At 38.0% G+C, this 12,990-nt stretch overlaps 4 protein-coding genes across 4 annotated transcripts; all 4 read right to left on the bottom strand.

Annotated features, from left to right (window-relative positions):
• Positions 1–533: 533 nt before the first annotated feature.
• Positions 534–2,631, bottom strand: LOC129802934 (maltase A3-like). Its single transcript, XM_055849178.1, has 2 exons — positions 1,426–2,631; positions 534–1,371 (listed from the first exon to the last, which is right to left on the bottom strand). The coding sequence occupies exons 1-2, from the start codon at positions 2,596–2,598 to the stop codon at positions 817–819; spliced, it is 1,728 nt and encodes a 575-aa protein (XP_055705153.1). The 5' UTR covers positions 2,599–2,631; the 3' UTR covers positions 534–816.
• A 522-nt stretch (positions 2,632–3,153) lies between these two features.
• On the bottom strand, positions 3,154–5,111 carry LOC129802932 (maltase A1-like). The gene is made up of 2 exons (XM_055849177.1): positions 3,852–5,111; positions 3,154–3,764 (listed from the first exon to the last, which is right to left on the bottom strand). Exons 1-2 carry the CDS (start codon positions 5,022–5,024, stop codon positions 3,210–3,212), a joined length of 1,728 nt encoding a protein of 575 aa, XP_055705152.1. The 5' UTR covers positions 5,025–5,111; the 3' UTR covers positions 3,154–3,209.
• Positions 5,112–8,159: 3,048 nt separating this feature from the next.
• LOC129802935 (maltase A1-like) lies at positions 8,160–10,086 on the bottom strand. Its single transcript, XM_055849179.1, has 2 exons — positions 8,868–10,086; positions 8,160–8,799 (listed from the first exon to the last, which is right to left on the bottom strand). The coding sequence occupies exons 1-2, from the start codon at positions 10,035–10,037 to the stop codon at positions 8,251–8,253; spliced, it is 1,719 nt and encodes a 572-aa protein (XP_055705154.1). The 5' UTR covers positions 10,038–10,086; the 3' UTR covers positions 8,160–8,250.
• A 396-nt stretch (positions 10,087–10,482) lies between these two features.
• Positions 10,483–12,395, bottom strand: LOC129802930 (maltase A1-like). Its single transcript, XM_055849166.1, has 2 exons — positions 11,196–12,395; positions 10,483–11,132 (listed from the first exon to the last, which is right to left on the bottom strand). The coding sequence occupies exons 1-2, from the start codon at positions 12,363–12,365 to the stop codon at positions 10,545–10,547; spliced, it is 1,758 nt and encodes a 585-aa protein (XP_055705141.1). The 5' UTR covers positions 12,366–12,395; the 3' UTR covers positions 10,483–10,544.
• Positions 12,396–12,990: the final 595 nt, after the last annotated feature.

Here is a 12,990-nt window from a genome sequence, read left to right as displayed (position 1 = left end):
ATTGAAATCTAACTGGAGTCTTGAGAAAATGAGCCAAGAATCTTACATCCTTCTATTATGATGTCGTGCACGAACAGATAGATTTCAATTAATGTAAATACCCAAAAAAACTTTTTTCCCCGAGTCATGACATTACCCTATGGACGCGAAAGAGTTAAAAGATAAGTTTAAACACTGCATCATCGAAATTTAAGTACATTAGTCCAAAAATGTCAGGGAAACCTTCGACGAAAGGATTCATATGCCAGTAGAGTTATGGAGATTAATTACTGCACGCGATATTTAATACATAAACCCTATCTTATGTACTTTATTTTTCAATTTATAAAAAAATTTAATTGAGAAAGAAAGTGTTTTTTATTTAATTTAAATCTTGCGTAATTTATGGGACATCCTATTATTGAAGAATAATTCTACAAAAAAGGAAAACAATCTTTTCGAAAAAAGCATTAAACTAGAAGAGGACAATATTCACATCCTGTGATACTGTTCGGCATTTGGAAAACATGGGAGAGGATACTCTTTTGGGCAACTCTATTTGCCTGCCAGCGTTATTAAAACCTTCCAAGCAGGAGCTTTATTGTCTTTCGTCTTGGACACTAAAATAGAGTTATAACAAACAGGGATTGAATACAATGGACTGAACAGTCGGCTCAACATAAATAATTTAAAGTCCTGAACACTTATCTCTCATTTTAACAAATCTTCAGCAATCTGTTGTACGACTACATAACACAAAAGATTTTTTTTAAATATATTTACGCCACTTGCAAAAAAATAGAAGATCATTTGAATAGTGATCTCAATTTCAAATTTTTAATATTGTATAGCCCCTTTGAGAATAATTGCTTCATATGGATCTAAATTCAAAATTGGGACTCGGACAACATCTCCTTCTTGCCTAGACGAGGATACAGAGACGATGTGAAAGATTAACCGTCCAGAGAAGAGTTCCCGTAGGTCAATCATTTCGTGATCAGGTCCAATGTTCACCAGTGTGATGAAGGTATCCTCACCAGGATAACTTCGAGTGATAGACAGTACATTCTGCCCGTGAGTCCGGGTTTCAACGTTTCCCTTCTGAAGAGTGGGTGTTCGCCTCAATTGAAGAAGCTTCCGGTAGACTTTGTAGTGACTTCTTCGAGATGAACGTTCAACTTTAACGTTGACTTCTTTGTACAGAGGGGAGACCGGAAGCCAAGTTTTCGGATTTGTTGAGAAACCCGAACTTGTGGAATCATCCCATTGGAAAGGAGTACGTGCAGGATCACGTGAAAATTCTAAATAATGATCCGGATCCGAATTGCATGCAGCAGGATCGACTGAGTCTTCCCATGTAACAAAGACATCCATCATACCGATCTCTTCGCCCTATAAAATTTTGATTAGCTAATCAGTTCGAAAGATTAAACAGTATACGCTTACATAATAGGTGATACTGATTCCAGGAAGAGTATTGATGATCATGTTAATAAGATCAATACGGGAGCTTCCAAATCTATTTGCTACACGGTTACGATCATGATTTCCAATGACCCAGTTGGCAACACATCCTTCAGGTAAGTTGTCCAACCAAATATGAATGGTATTCCTAAAGTCAATTGCATTGGAGTTTTTGTTGAGATTGAACAGAAGTTTGAAATTGAAGGGAACATGTGATCCATTCCGAATTCCATCTCCGTAATAAGTCATAAGGATACTGATTTCTGAATCAGATTCTGATAGCATGGTTCTCATGTTTCCGTCTCTTGCGGTGTAAACGTCCAAAACTTCACGCCACTGGTAGAGCATCTCAACTGTTTCGGGCTGATCCATTGTATATATGTGCTGCAGATAATCAAAACTATTTTCATCTTCTGTCAAACTGCTATGGGGTTCATCGGGGTAATGATCGTTTTGAGGAAGAATTTCAAACAAATTTGGAACGGCATCGACACGAAAACCATCAACACCTTTATCGAGCCAGTACCTTAGAACGCCTTTCATAGTATCCACGACTTTAGGATTCCTATAGTTCAGATCAGGTTGAAAATGTGCAAATTGATGTAGATAGTATTCTCCTCTTTTGTTATGATAAGTCCAGGCACTTCCACGAAATACACTTCGCCAATTGCTCGGAGGCACCTTTTTAGTAGGATCTGAAGGATCATCCTTTCCAGGATGCCACACATAGAAATCCTCAAAATCTGGATCTCGATTTGCTGACTTCTCAAACCATTCATTTTCGTTGCTTGAATGATTAGGGACAAAATCTAAAAGGATCTTTAAATTAAGATCATGAGCTATTCTTATGAGTCGATCAAAATCCTGTAACGTTCCATATTCCGGTTGGATATCGTAGAAGTCAGAGATGTCATAGCCAAAATCTTTCATTGGTGATTTGAAAATTGGAGACAGCCATACAGCATGAATCCCTAGGTCTTTTAAATAAGGCAGCCTTTCGGTAATCCCATTAAGATCTCCTATTCCATCACCGTTTGAATCTTTGAAAGATCTTGGATAGATTTGATAAAAATTAGCAGTTCTCCACCAATCGAGATCACTTTGACTCCCACAAATATGGTTCCAGCACAGAACCCAGAACAAAAAAGTTTTCATTGTTTCTCTTCCGGAAGATCATTCGATACTGGCGAAGGCTAGGTAGTCAAGGCTAGTCACGCCAGTTATATTTTTCGATGCCTTCTTCTGAAGTATTTGTTCAATAAATGGTAAGTACCATTGATATTAATTAGCCATTAGTCAGATTAAATGGCTGTTATTGACGTGCAACAAAATGATTACCAATTGGAAAAGAAACGATAACGATGGGAGCTATTTTAAAAATTTCAATATTAAAAAAAGATAAATTGCAATACTTTGGGTAGAAGGACTATTCTTAAAATTCAATCAAGAAATTCATAGAATCAACCAGGAATTTGTAAAGTTATGATCGTTATGATGCTTCTCATCCTCATCCATTCAAAAAACATAGTCCTTTCAATTGCACATTGTAAAGTTACAGAAACGTAGAAAAGTTAATTCATTTACAAATTATAGAATATCTTACATTTTAGAATAGAAGATTGTAACAAATCATAGATTGGTACAAGATTACTATTCAAAAAGAAGGCAATAATTTATCTTACTAGAATCCCAAAGGAGCTTGAAAATAAATTTTTGATTTAGTTCGTCAAAAGTATTTTTATTTAATTACATTGAACTAAGAATCATCAATGAAATGCGGATCCTTTCAAGATGACTCCTTCATGTGGATCTAAGTCCAAGATTGGTCCCCTAACAGCAACTCCTTCTCGTCTTTTCGATGTCAAGGAAATGATATGGAAAGTTAATCGTCCAGGAAATAGCTCACGCAGGTCAACCACTTCATGATCAGGTCCAATGTTCACCACTGTGATATAGGTATCCTCACCAGGAAGACTTCGAGTGATAGACAGTACATTCTCCCCATGAGTTCGGGTTTCAACGTTTCCCTTCTGAAGAGTGGGTGTTCGCCTCAATTGAAGAAGCTTTCGGTAGATTTTGTAGTGACTTTTCGGAGATGAACGTTCAACTTTAACATTGACTTCTTTGTACAGAGGAGAAACCGGAAGCCAAGTTTTCGGATTTGTTGAAAATCCCGCACTGGTAGAATCATCCCATTGGAAGGGAGTTCGTGCCGGATCCCTAGACAGCCCTTCATAGATCTGAGGGTTCGAATTGCATGCAGCAGGATCGACTGTCTCCTCCCAAGTCATAAAAACGTCTGTCATCCCAATTTCTTCGCCCTAGAAGTAATGTAAATTTAATATATGAATATTCAAAATTATCTTAAATTTTCCAAATTGATTGAACGTTCAAGAACGAGAACTTACATTGTACGTAATACTAATCCCAGGAAGGGTATTGAGCATCATGTTAATGACATCAATTCTGTGGGTACCAAATCTCGATCCTACACGTTTTTGGTCGTGGTTCCCAATGACCCAATTTGCAACACAATCTTTAGGAAGTTTGTCCAACCATACACGAATAAGTCGATGAAAATCAACAGCATTTGAGGCATTGTGAAGATCAGTAATCATATTGAAATTGAAAGGAACGTGTGATCCTTTTCGTACACCATCCCCGTAATAGGTCATAACAATGTCAACATCTGCATATGCCTCAGTTAGCATAAGTCTAGTATTCTGATCCTTGCTAGTAAATTCTTCAAGTAGTTCACGCCACTGATAAACCATATCCACTGTTTCTGGCTGATTTTGCGTATAAATGTGTTTCAAGTACCCTGGATCATCTGGATCATTAGAATTTTCACTTAAAGGTTCGTCTGGAAAATTTCCATCACTATCTGGAGCTATTTCAAAGACTGTCCAAACAGCATCTATGCGGAACCCATCAACACCTTTGTTGAGCCAGAATCTTAAGACATCCTTCATTTGAGCTACAACTTTCGGATTTCTGTAGTTCAAATCGGGCTGTTGATAAGCAAACTGATGAAGGTAAAATTGTCCTCTTCCTTCATGCCATTTCCAAGCACTTCCACGGAATAAACTAATCCAATTAGTGGGTGGAAGCCTTTTGGTAGGATTAGAAGAATCCTCCTTTCCATCACGCCACACATAGTAGTCCACAAAGTCTGGATCTCGATTTGCCGACTTTATAAACCATTCATTTTGATCACTTGAATGATTAGGCACAAAATCAAGAAGAACTCTTACATTAAGATCATGAGCTACTTTTAGAAGATGTTCAAAGTCTTGGATAGTTCCATATTCCGGTTGGATATCGTAGAAGTCAGAGATGTCGTAGCCAAAATCAGCCATTGGGGATTTAAAAATTGGAGACAGCCATACAGCATGAATCCCTAAGTCTTTTAAATAAGGCAGCCTTTCGGTAATCCCATTGAGATCACCTATTCCATCACCGTTTGAATCCTTAAAGGACCTCGGATAAATTTGATAGATATTGGCAGTTTTCCACCAATCAAGATCTCCAAGAATTCCACTATAGCACAAACACAGAACGGTCACTGAAAAGATCCTCATTTTGTCACACTCGTAAGATCACTTAAAAGTGTGACGATTTCTAGTCCCATCAGGGCTATTTATATGGAAAATTCTCTTGAGTTACCCTCTTTATAACGTTAGGTGCTTGATTCATACTCACAGTACTCTCAGTAAAGCAAATATTATTAAGTGTCTTATCATAAGATAATTAGTTGAATTGGTTATGAATGAAGTTTTATAAGTAATTGCTTTTTCATAACAGTAAATTAATTGTATGTCCCAGAAGTGACGGAGGATCTACAGGTGTAGGCTGATAACCTGGATGTCCTAAGCTCGCAATCCCTGTAGCTAAACGGTTGAAAATGAATAAGTGAATGAACGAATAAATTAATTATATTCGTGATAAAAAAAATTCTCACTATTTATTGGATGATTGCATAAGTTCGTAGGACTCCCAAATGGAATCTCAACAGATATTTTCTGTTAGAAATTTTATTTGTATAATCAAAGATATAGTCTCTATTGATCTTAACACTTGTCCTCCAAAGATGTATAAGCTTATCAATTCCATATTTTAAGGAAGAGGCTGTTTTTTTTCTTGAAGAAAGTTCGCAAAGTCGTTTTAAATAGACAGCTTCAGCAGAGTCCATAATTTTGCGCATTAAACTATTCTGCAGAGATTGAAACAAATTATATTCTGAAGGGTCAATATCTAAAGAATATTTCAAGTTCTGGAGAATTTCTGGAGTTTCTGGAGAATAAAACGTAATAGCATTGCACTGCCTCTGCCCAAAAACTCCGGGAGCATGGAAGACACTCCTGGGGGTAAATTCTGCAACTTTGTGAGAACGTGAGAAGTGCTAAAAATGAGAAAATATCAAAATTTGTCACTTAAATGTGATTCTTCATGCCCATTTTTGTGACATTTCTGACGATATTTTCGTGACACTTCTCACAAAATCATAGTCAAGTGACTCAAAAAAAATTGGAGAACAAAAGGGTCAATTTTTTTGCATAAGTATCACTAGTGACCAACTCACGAAAATTAGAGAATTTACACCCTGGATGGTCTACAAACGGACTTAGCAGATTCTTTCAACACGTGATCAACAACAATATAACATAACATGATTACATTCTAAAAGATATCCCGATACGATTAATAATAATAATTAGCTACCAAACCCTACCATTGTCAGCACGACTTATTTTATAAAAAGGCATATGAATAGCAAATTATTCATTCATTTTCAACCGCTTATCCCTATTAGGGTCGCGGGCCCATGACATCCAAATTAGCAGCCCACGCTTGTCGATCCTCCGCCACTTCAGGAAGATGTTCGGGTTCGATCCCAAAAGCGCTCCCACGCAAGATCCTGAATTTTATTCAGCCACCTTATCCTAGGTCTGCCCTGAGGTCGAGGTCTCCTTACAATGGCTTGCATAGCTTTTCTGGGGAACCTTTCTTCATTCATGCGTTGAACATGTCCATACCATCGAAGTTGTGATCTCTCGATTCGAAGAAGCAGCTCGTTGACTCTTAGTTCCTCACGAACGCCTACATTCCTCACTCGATCTCGACGAGTGATTCCCTTAACCGCCTGAAGGTACCTCATCTCGGCAGCTTGCACTCGCGATCTTACCCTTTCGGTCATTACCCAAATCTCATGACCATAGGTGAGAATAGGAATAAACACAGCTTTGAAAACCGATAATTAAGCCGATCGACTAAGCTCGACCTTCCTCAACACTCTTCTGCCAAGCTCTCTCATAACTGCAGAAGCCTGACCGATTCGCGACGATAGTTCGGTGTGAAACCTACAATCACTCGTGAATAACACCCCGAGATACTTGAACTTCTCCACCTGTGTTAATGAGACTCCACTAACATGTAGAGTGCATTCCACAGATTGTCGGGAAATCACCATTACCTCCGACTTACCCACGTATAGCAAATTATGTTTTGAATATTTTTTTTTATGTATTAAACTTTTTTTCCGGCAACATCTACGGGGAACATAGGTCAAACAAGGTTCTCGATGGGGGACTACAACTTTGAAGTTGTCAATTCCTTCGTGTACCTTGGGTCAACAATCACAGCCGACAACAACATCTCAACAGAATTCCGCGCACGGCTGCTGAAAGCCAACAAGGCCTATTTCAATCTATCAAGAGTTTTCCGGTCCAGAACTTTAAGCATAAAGACTAAGCCACTGCTGTATAGGACTATGATCCTGCCAGTCCTCATGTTTTCGTCTGAGACGTGGGTCCTCAACATACAAAATTGCGAACTCTTAGCCGCGTTTGAGAGGAGGATCCTACGACAGATTTTTGGCCCCATATGTGAGGAGGGACGATTCCGGAGCATACAACCATGAGGTGTATGAGCGTTACCGAGAGGTAATTGTCGTCAATCAAATACGCCTCAATAGACTCCGGTGGGCTGGTCATCTGGTGCGTAAGGACCAGAACGACAAAGCCTGGAAAGTCTTCAGGGGCGGACTCTATGCTTCGAGGAGACGAGGCCGACCCAGCCTCAGATGGATCGATGGCGTAGACCAGGACGCCAGCTCATTAGGGGTGCGGAACTGGAGAACAGTGGCGCGTATCAGGCTCGAGTGGCGACGGGTCTTACTTTTTGAAAGTTTAAAGTAAACTTTTTTTTTATATTAGTAGAATAAAATAGGTTTTACAATAATACGTTGTTTGAAGAACAACGCTTTTTTCCTGAATTTAAACTATAATTGCTCCGTCACATCTTTTATTTAGATCAAGAAGATTTCACGCAAATAATATTCATATTCTTTTCCTTAATTAAACGTTTTGCAGATGTTGAATACCTCCCTTTCGCACTAATCTTGTACTATTGAACATCACGATATAGGTGAAATTTCGTTTAATTTAATTTTGAATGCTAAAGAGTGGATCATGAAACATGCAAAATGTCTAAGAAAGGAAGGGTTTCGAATTTGGATTTCATGAAATTTTTCTAATCGAAATGATGTATCGGGGGCATAAGAATCTTTATTTGCAACACTACAGTACAATCCGTGAAAAATAAACTATACTATATTATTCCAATTTCAAGAATTAATTCAATAATAATTGTTAAAAATCAATTTTACGAAAATCGGAACAAGATTATAACGACGATGGTACTCGAAAAGAAGATAATTATATCTCATCAAATAACTTTATTGAATTACAAAAAATACTAATTACATTTAATTTGCAATCGACTATTATAGTATGCCTGATAGGATGTTTAAGGGAATCCTTTAAGGATGACCCCTTCATGCGGATCCAAATCCAAAATTGGGCCTCTTATAGGATCCCCTTCATGCCTTTTCGAATATACAGAGACGATGTGGAAGGTCAACCGTCCAGAGAAGAGTTCCCTTAGGTCAACCATTTCGTGGTCAGGTCCAATGTTCACCACTGTGATGAAGGTATCCTCACCGGGTAGACTTCGAGTGATAGACAGTACATTCTGCCCGTGAGTCCGGGTTTCAACGTTTCCCTTCTGAAGAGTGGGTGTTCGCCTCAATTGAAGAAGCTTCCGGTAGACTTTGTAGTGACTTCTCGGAAATGAACGTTCAACTTTAACATTGACTTCTTTGTACAGAGGGGATACCGGAAGCCAAGTTTTCGTATTTGTTGAGAATCCCGCACTGGTACTATCATCCCATTGGAAAGGAGTGCGTGCAGGGTCCCGTGAAAATTTGTCATAGATCTCAGAATTAGAATTGCATGCAGGAGGGTCAACTGTCTCTTCCCATGTAAGGAAAACGTCTGTCATCCCAATCTCTTCACCCTGTTAATGTTTTACTTCAGTTTAAGGACACAAATTATGAAAATACATAAGAAAATACAAAATCTTACATTGTACGTAATACTAATCCCAGGAAGAGTATTGAGGATCATGTTGATGATGTCAATTCTGTGGGTACCAAACCTCGATGCCACACGCCTCTGATCGTGATTCCCAAGAACCCAGTTTGCTACGCAATCTTCAGGGAGTTTGTCCAACCATATCTGAATAGCTTTGCGGAAGTCAATCGCATTGGAATCATTTTTGATATGCGTGAGCAAGAAGAAATTGAAAGGAACGTGTGATCCTTTTCGAACACCATCCCCGTAATAGGTCATTAGGATGTCTATATCTGAATATGCTTCAGTTAGCATAAGCCTTGTATTTTGATCAGCATTTGTGAACTCTTCAAATACTTCACGCCACTGATATACCATTTCTACAGTTTCTGGCTGATTTTGTGTGTAAATGTGATTTAGATACTCCGGATTATCTGGATCGTCGGTATTTTCACTCTTTGGTTCATCTGGATATGCACCATCAACTGGTTCCGCTTCAAACAGACATAACACAGCATCTATACGGAACCCATCAACACCTCTGTTGAGCCAGAATCTTATAATATCTTTCATTTCATCCACAACTTTGGCATTCCTGTAATTTAAATCTGGCTGTTGATAGGCAAACTGATGAAGATAATATTCTCCTCTTTCTTCATGCCATCTCCAAGCACTTCCGCGAAAAGCACTAAGCCAATTACTAGGCGGAAGCTTTTTAGTAGGATCAGAAGGATCATCCTTTCCAGGATGCCACACGTAGTAGTCCACAAAGTCTGGATCTCGATTTGCCGACTTTACAAACCATTCATGCTGATCACTTGAATGATTAGGCACAAGATCCAGAAGTATTTTAATGTTAAGATCATGAGCTATCTTTAAGAGACGATCAAAATCCTGTAGAGTTCCGTACTCTGGTTGAATATCACGAAAATCTGAGATGTCATAGCCAAAATCTATCATTGGTGATTTGAAAATTGGAGATAGCCATGCAGCATGAATCCCTAAGTCTTTTAAATAAGGTAGCCTTTCGGTAATCCCATTGAGATCTCCTATTCCATCACCGTTTGAATCCTTGAAGGACCTCGGATAAATTTGGTAGACATTGGCAGTTTTCCACCAATCGAGATCTCCAAGAATTCCACTATAGCACAAACACAGAATGGTCACTGAAAAGATCCTCATTTTGTTACACTTGGAAGATCATTCGAAAACTGGCGAGTTTCTCAACAGTATGATGCCTTTTTATATGGAAAATTTGCTTGCTTTATCTCTTTCCTATCGCTCTATTTTGATACATTGAAGAGCTTTATCAGATCACAATCAATCAGTTTAATTAAATCAGAGTATATATTTACATATAAATATATAGAACTATATATAAATATATAGCGACGCTCATAGCAAAAAGAGGCTATTAAACTAGCCCACTCTTGTTCTGAACGACTCATTATTCTTTTACAATTATAAAAAAGAATCAACTTGTAGATGCAGTTTAAGTTGCATTTATATCTAATCGCATAGTATTCAAGTGTAATTAGAGTTCTTCACTGCATACCTGAGTAAAATAAAATTTACAGAGGGTTTTAAATCAAAACAACAATTTAGAGATAAGATAAAAGAGATAAAATTAAATTATACAAGCTTTAATCAAAGTAAATTTATTACATCAAGTATTGATATATTTAGATCTTATGCCTCATTGTCGATTAAGTACCCAAAGTAGGAAGCCCCAGCTGATCCTTTTAGGATAACTCCTTCATGTGGGCCCAGGTCTAAAATTGGGCCCTTAACGGGATCTCCTTCTTGCCTAGACGAGGACACAGAGACGATGTGAAAGATTAACCGTCCAGAGAAGAGTTCCCTTAGGTCAACCATTTCGTGATCAGGTCCAATGTTCACCACTGTGATGAAGGTATCCTCACCAGGATGACTTCGAGTGATAGACAGTACATTCTCCCCATGAGTCCGGGTTTCAACGTTTCCTTTCTGAAGAGTGGGTGTTCGCCTCAATTGAAGAAGCTTCCGGTAGACTTTGTAGTGACTTCTTCGAGATGAACGTTCAACTTTAACGTTGACTTCTTTGTACAGAGGGGAGACCGGAAGCCAAGTTTTCGGATTTGTTGAGAAACCCGAACTTGTGGAGTCATCCCATTGGAAAGGCGTTCTCTCAGGATCACGAGAGAATTCTTGATAGTGTTGCGGATCAGAATTGCATGCAGCAGGATCAACTGTCTCTTCCCATGTAAGGAAGACATCTGTCATTCCAATTTCCTCACCCTGAAAAATATAGTTAATAAAATTTATATATTCTCTTTTGTCTCTTGCAGAATTTGAACTTACGTTGTAGGTAATGCTCACACCAGGAAGGGTATTGAGAATCATGTTGATGACATCAATTCTGTAAGTACCAAATCTCGATGCCACACGCCTCTGATCGTGGTTTCCTATAACCCAGTTTGCTATACAATCCTGAGGGAGTTTGTCCAACCAAAGCCGAATGGTCTTATGGAAATTAATTGCATTGGAATCGTTATTAAGCTGAGTGATAAGAAAGAAATTGAAAGGAACATGTGATCCATTCTTAACACCATCTCCGTAATAGGTCATGAGGATGTCAATGTTAGAATACGCCTCCGTTAGCATAAGTCTTGTATTCTGATCTCTATTTGTGAATTCATCGAGAACTTCTCGCCATTGGTAAACCATTTGTACAGTTTCTGGCTGATTTTGTGTGTAAATATGATCCAGGTAAGCTGAATTGTCTGGATCGTCGGAATTACCGCTCTTTGGTTCATCTGGGTATTGGCCATTTTTTGGAGCAATCTCATAGAGATGTGGAACAGCATCTATGCGAAACCCATCAACACCTTTGTTGAGCCAGAATCTTAAGACATCTTTCATTTGATCTACAACTTTCGGATTTCTGTAATTCAAATCGGGTTGTTGATAAACGAACTGATGAAGATAATATTCTCCTCTTCCTTCATGCAATCTCCAAGCACTTCCACGAAATACACTTAACCAATTGCTCGGAGGCAACTTTTTTGTAGCATCTGAAGGATCCTCCTTTCCAGGATGCCACACATAGAAATCCTCAAAATCTGGATCTCGATTTGCTGACTTCACAAACCATTCATTTTCATCACTTGAATGATTAGGCACAAAATCAAGAAGAACCCTTATGTTAAGATCATGAGCTACTTTTAGAAGATGTTCAAAGTCTTGGATAGTCCCATATTCCGGTTGGATATCGTAGAAGTCAGAGATGTCGTAGCCAAAGTCTTTCATTGGCGATTTGAAAATTGGAGACAGCCATACAGCATGAATCCCTAAGTCTTTTAAATAAGGCAGCCTTTCGGTAATCCCATTGAGATCACCTATTCCATCACCGTTTGAATCCTTGAAGGACCTCGGATAAATTTGATAGATATTGGCAGTTTTCCACCAATCGAGATCTCCAAGAATTTCACTATAGCACAAACACAGAACGGTCACTGAAAAGATTCTCATTTTATCACACTTGGATGAACTTTCAAAACTGTGGAGAATCTCAGAGGCAGCAAGACTATTTATATGGAAAATCCGCCCCCTTGTCATTTTTCTTATCGCCTTTTTGAAGTATGCTTTACTCTGTATATCTTAAATACACTCAATTCTCTTATCACTGGATAATCAGTTTAATTAAAACCGATCAGAACCATACAAGAATTTTTGTGATTGCCAAATCTTTAAATATGTATTTTATTACTTTAACTTAAAAGAGAATGCAACATAGGAAATACTGAGGCAAAATGTGCTAATTCAAAAAGTTTAGAGATAAAAGAGACCAAAGCGTTTTAAATTATGAAAGTTTTCAAAATTTTAAAATTTTAATGGATCATGTAAGAATTACATTTACCTCTGTCATAGAAAAAATGTGTAGGGCCTATTTTGAAAATATTTTTTATTACTGAATACGCTGAATACATATATTTCATTTTTTACAATTTTATTTTTCAAAAACTATATATTAGGGTTAAATAGGATAATTCGGAATTATTGTTTTATCGTAACATTTGTGAGATCTCCTCACTCCTGTTTTGAATGAGCAAAAGATCAGAGGTCCTTTAAATTCATTTTACTTACATAAACCTTT

This window comes from Phlebotomus papatasi, chromosome 2 (genome assembly GCF_024763615.1).
Source record: "Phlebotomus papatasi isolate M1 chromosome 2, Ppap_2.1, whole genome shotgun sequence".
In the NCBI taxonomy this organism is placed as follows: domain Eukaryota; kingdom Metazoa; phylum Arthropoda; class Insecta; order Diptera; family Psychodidae; genus Phlebotomus; species Phlebotomus papatasi.
This window is presented reverse-complemented; position numbering and strand designations above follow the sequence as displayed.